At 50.7% G+C, this 4,211-nt stretch overlaps 1 protein-coding gene across 1 annotated transcript; it reads left to right on the forward strand.

Annotated features, from left to right (window-relative positions):
• Window positions 1–111: 111 nt before the first annotated feature.
• Window positions 112–984, forward strand: LOC118757000. Its single transcript, XM_036491728.1, has one exon. It carries the CDS (start codon window positions 112–114, stop codon window positions 982–984), a length of 873 nt encoding a protein of 290 aa, XP_036347621.1.
• Window positions 985–4,211: the final 3,227 nt, after the last annotated feature.

Raw genomic sequence — 4,211 nt, forward strand, 5'->3', positions numbered from 1 at the left:
TATTTGAACGAGTTCTTTGTGAGGTAAACTCAATACAAAACCCTAAACTCGTGACCCCGACGTGATCGGCAAGCACGTGCACACAAGCAGCCATTTTGAGGTAAGAGTAACATGGTGGACAACGTTTTGCCACCAGGAGCATCTCAAACTCCTTCGCCTAAACCTGAAGAAACAATGGCACCGCCTAACTCCATTGCCGTAGTATATGCCAGACTTCCAATACCACCGATGGCAAGCACCAACATAGAGGCCTGGTTTACCTCTATGGAATTTTGGTTCACCGCTTCGGGCATTACGGCTGATAAGCAGAAAACGGCAACTGTGTTAGCAGCTCTCGACCCAAACGTCCTAAGTCAACTGGGCGACGTCATTGCAGCGCTGCCACAAAACGACAGTTTCGACTACGTTAAGCAAAAAATAATCGAGCATTTTGCCGATAGCGAACAGCGGCGACTCAACCGGGTACTCTCGGAGCTACCTCTTGGCGACAAGAAGCCGTCCGAGCTTTTCTTCGAGATGAGGCGCGTCGCAGGCAATACTCTTGGTGATGCTGCTCTCAAAAGCCTCTGGATTAAGCGTTTACCAGAGTTCGCGCAGCCAGTAGTAGCAGCTTCGTCTGGCTCAGCCGCGGAGTACACGAAGATAGCCTACACCATAATAGACGCCATCGCACCTCAGCAGCTCAATCGCGTTAAGTCAACACCCTCCAGCGAGATTCATGAATTACGCGCTGTTGTTATGGAACTTGGCAAAAAATTCGACAAGCTCACAACTCGCTCACGCTCCCAAAGTCGTAGGCGAACAAACATACGACAGAATTCAAACGCTCGCGACAGCTCTAAAGGGGTTACATCATCGCGAGAATCATCTTCAGTCCGGGACTGTTGGTATCATCTAAAATACGGCCGAGATGCTAAGAAATGCCGCAGTCCTTGCCGCCAGAGCAAACGTGCTCTTCGAGCGGTATCGTCCGAACCATCATGACTGTTGAAGCGCGTGGCGGATTGCAACGAGGATCCCGTCACAGAGCGCAAAGTACTTCGTCTGCAGGTGCACGAACGACATACAGGCAAAACATTTCTCGTCGACACTGGTGCCGACGTGTCGGTGCTACCCATCACTGCAAAGCCCTATGACATGCGACCAACCGCAACAAAACTACGCTGCCAATGGTTCCGCCATCAAAGTCGTCGGAGAGAAACGAATCAACTTGGACTTGGGCCTTCGTCGGGATTTCTCGTGGTCCTTCATAGTTGCCGATGTCACAACCCCCGGCGCGGACTTTATTCGCTTTTACGATTTGCTTATCGACTTGCGTCGTAACCGAATCATCGACAACCTCACGAAACTTCGATCATCTTTGACTGCGCCAACGCTATGCAAGGCAACCCAAATCAAAACATTCGACTCCACCGACCCGTTCGCCGATCGGCTGTCCGAGTCTTCGGAGATCACGAAGCTGGCGCCTCATGGTTCCCTGACAAAATCGACGGTCGTCCACCGCATTTTAACAACGGGCCAGCCAGTGTTTTCTAGACCACGACGTCTTGCGCCCGAGAAACTGACAGCTGCACGTAACGAGTTCAACTTTTTACTTACGGCGGGCATATGCCGACCGCCCAGCAGCAACTGGTCAAGCCCGTTGCATATGGTGACGAAAAGCGATGGCACCTGGAGGCCATGCGGGGACTACCGCGCACTCAATGCGCAAACGTTGCCTGACCGATACCCCTTGTCGTATCTAACCGACTTCACGGCGAATTTACAAGGCAAGACAGTGTTTTCAAAAATCGACCTCCAACGTGCGTTCCACCAAGAACCCATCCACGAGGATGATATAGCTAAAACGGCATCACGACGCCATTCGGGATGTTCGAGTTTAGGTTTATGACCTTCGGCCTCTGCAACGCTGCGCAGACATTTCAAAGGCTCATAAATGAAGTTTTGCGGGGCCTAGATCATACGTTTCCCTATATCGATGATATTTGTATCGCTTCGCCGTCGGTCGAGCAGCACAAGCAAGATTTACGCGAAGTTTTCAAGCGCCTCCGGGACAATAATCGGGCAATAAACGTTTCCAAATGCGAGTTTGGTAAGAGCGAGTTGAAGTTTTTGGGGCACCTGGTCGACGCTAGAGGCATACGTCCTCTACCTGAGAGGATAGCAGCGATTCGCGATTTTCCGAAGCCCACAGTAGCAAAAGAACGGAAGAGCTTCATCGCCATGGTAAACTTCTACCGAAAATTCCTACCGAACGCTATCGAGTACCAGTCAACCTTCAACAGCTAATTACGGGCAATAAGAAGAACGACCGTACAATTGTCGTGTGGAACAGTGAAGCCGAAGACGCCTTCGACCGTTGCAAATCAGAACTGGCGAAAGCAACATTACTCGTGCATCCGTCACCCGGCGCTGAGTTAGCCTTATACGTCGACGCTTCGGGCACCGCTGTCGGAGCCGCATTGCACCTACTCCAAGGTGGAGAACTTCAGCCACTCGGCTTTTATTCGAAGAAGCTGACCAGCGCGCAACGTAAATATAGTACGTACGACCGTGAGCTGACCGCGGCATACCAAGGCGTATGTCACTTTCGGTACATGATCGAGGGCCGAAAATGCCATGTTGTCACCGACCATCGCCCGCTAGTATACGCCTTTCGCCAAAAGCTAGAAAAAGCTTCACCTCGTCGTGTAAGGCAGTTGGATTTCATCGGTCAATTCACGACCGATATTCGACACGTACCCGGTGCAGAAAATTCCACAGCAGACCTGCTCTCTCGAATGCAAGCAATCGAACAAATTATTGGCTACGTTAAGGTCGCGGCCGCTCAGCAAGCTGACACTCATCTACAAGCACTCCTAAGCGAATCAGGTACGCGAAGTAATTCACTTTTACTAAAGTATTTTGATATCCCCAACAGTATGGCGAAACTAGTATGCGATACTTCAACCTCGAACATTCGGCCGTACATACCCCATGAGTTTCGCAGATTACTGCTAGCAAAGATTCACGGTTTGTCGCATCCAGGCGTTCGTGCAACAGTCAACTTCATGACGCAAAGGTTTGTTTGGCCCGGAGTGAAGAGGGAGACAGCAAAATTCGTGCGGAACTGTCAGGTATGCCAACGGTCAAAAGTCCACCGACACACTGCATCTGCACCAGCGACCTACGAACCGCCAACCCAACGTTTTGCGCACATTCATATCGATATTGTTGGCCCGTTCCCGCTGTGCGAAGGACAGCGCTATTGCCTAACAATGATCGACCGGTTCACCCGCTAGCCAGAGGCAGCGCCGATGCCTGATATGTCCGCCGAATCCGTTGCCAAAGCGCTTTTATCTCATTGGATTTCGCGATTTGGCGTTCCAACACGAATTACGTCAGACCAGGGCCGACAATTCGACTCCGCCCTATTCGCCGAGTTGTTGAACACGATTGGCACTGTTCACCTCCGAACAACCCCTTACCACCCACAGGCAAACGGCATTTTAGAAAGGTGGCACCGAAGTTTTAAAGCTGCTATCATGTGCCACGACCCGAACAAGTGGGTACATCATTTGCCAACGATCCTCCTCGGTCTTCGTGCAGCTTACAAACCCGACATTCACGCCAGCCCTGCTACGCTCGTTTATGGTTCAACGCTACGACTCCCAGGCGAATTTTTTCAGTCAACAAAGGCGAGAGCAGTAACACAGGAGATGGTATCTCAGTTCCGGTCGCTTATGCAGAAACTTCGCCCTACAAAATCCGCACATCATACGACGCCTAAAGTTTTCGTGTCACCAGCATTGCATTCTGCATCTCATGTCTTCGTGCGAAACGACTCAATTCGTCCTTCACTGACACATCCTTACGACGGGCCTTACCCCGTTGTTAAGAGATCGCCTAAGTTTTTTAAACTTTTGATACGAGGGCGATGCAGCAACATAAGCATCGATCGGCTAAAGCCTGCGTTCTTAGCCAGCGACGACTACGAAGATTCGAGCCATGTTCCCCAATCAGTAGAGCCAACGGATACACCAGCACCTATTCCGACAACGAGCCACATTCCTCAGGAAGACGAGCCAATGAATACACCACCTCCTATATCGACGAAATCTACGCGTTCTGGAAGGCATGTTAACTTTCCCCTACGATATCGGTAGTTTCGTCTAGGAGGGGAGTAATGTGGCGGCATTTGTATTTTCGCAAACTTTGTGGCAATAATTTCA

This window comes from Rhagoletis pomonella, unplaced genomic scaffold, assembly GCF_013731165.1.
Source record: "Rhagoletis pomonella isolate Grant_MI unplaced genomic scaffold, Rhpom_1.0 Rhpom_scaffold_13594, whole genome shotgun sequence".
Classification (NCBI taxonomy): Eukaryota; Metazoa; Arthropoda; class Insecta; order Diptera; family Tephritidae; genus Rhagoletis; species Rhagoletis pomonella.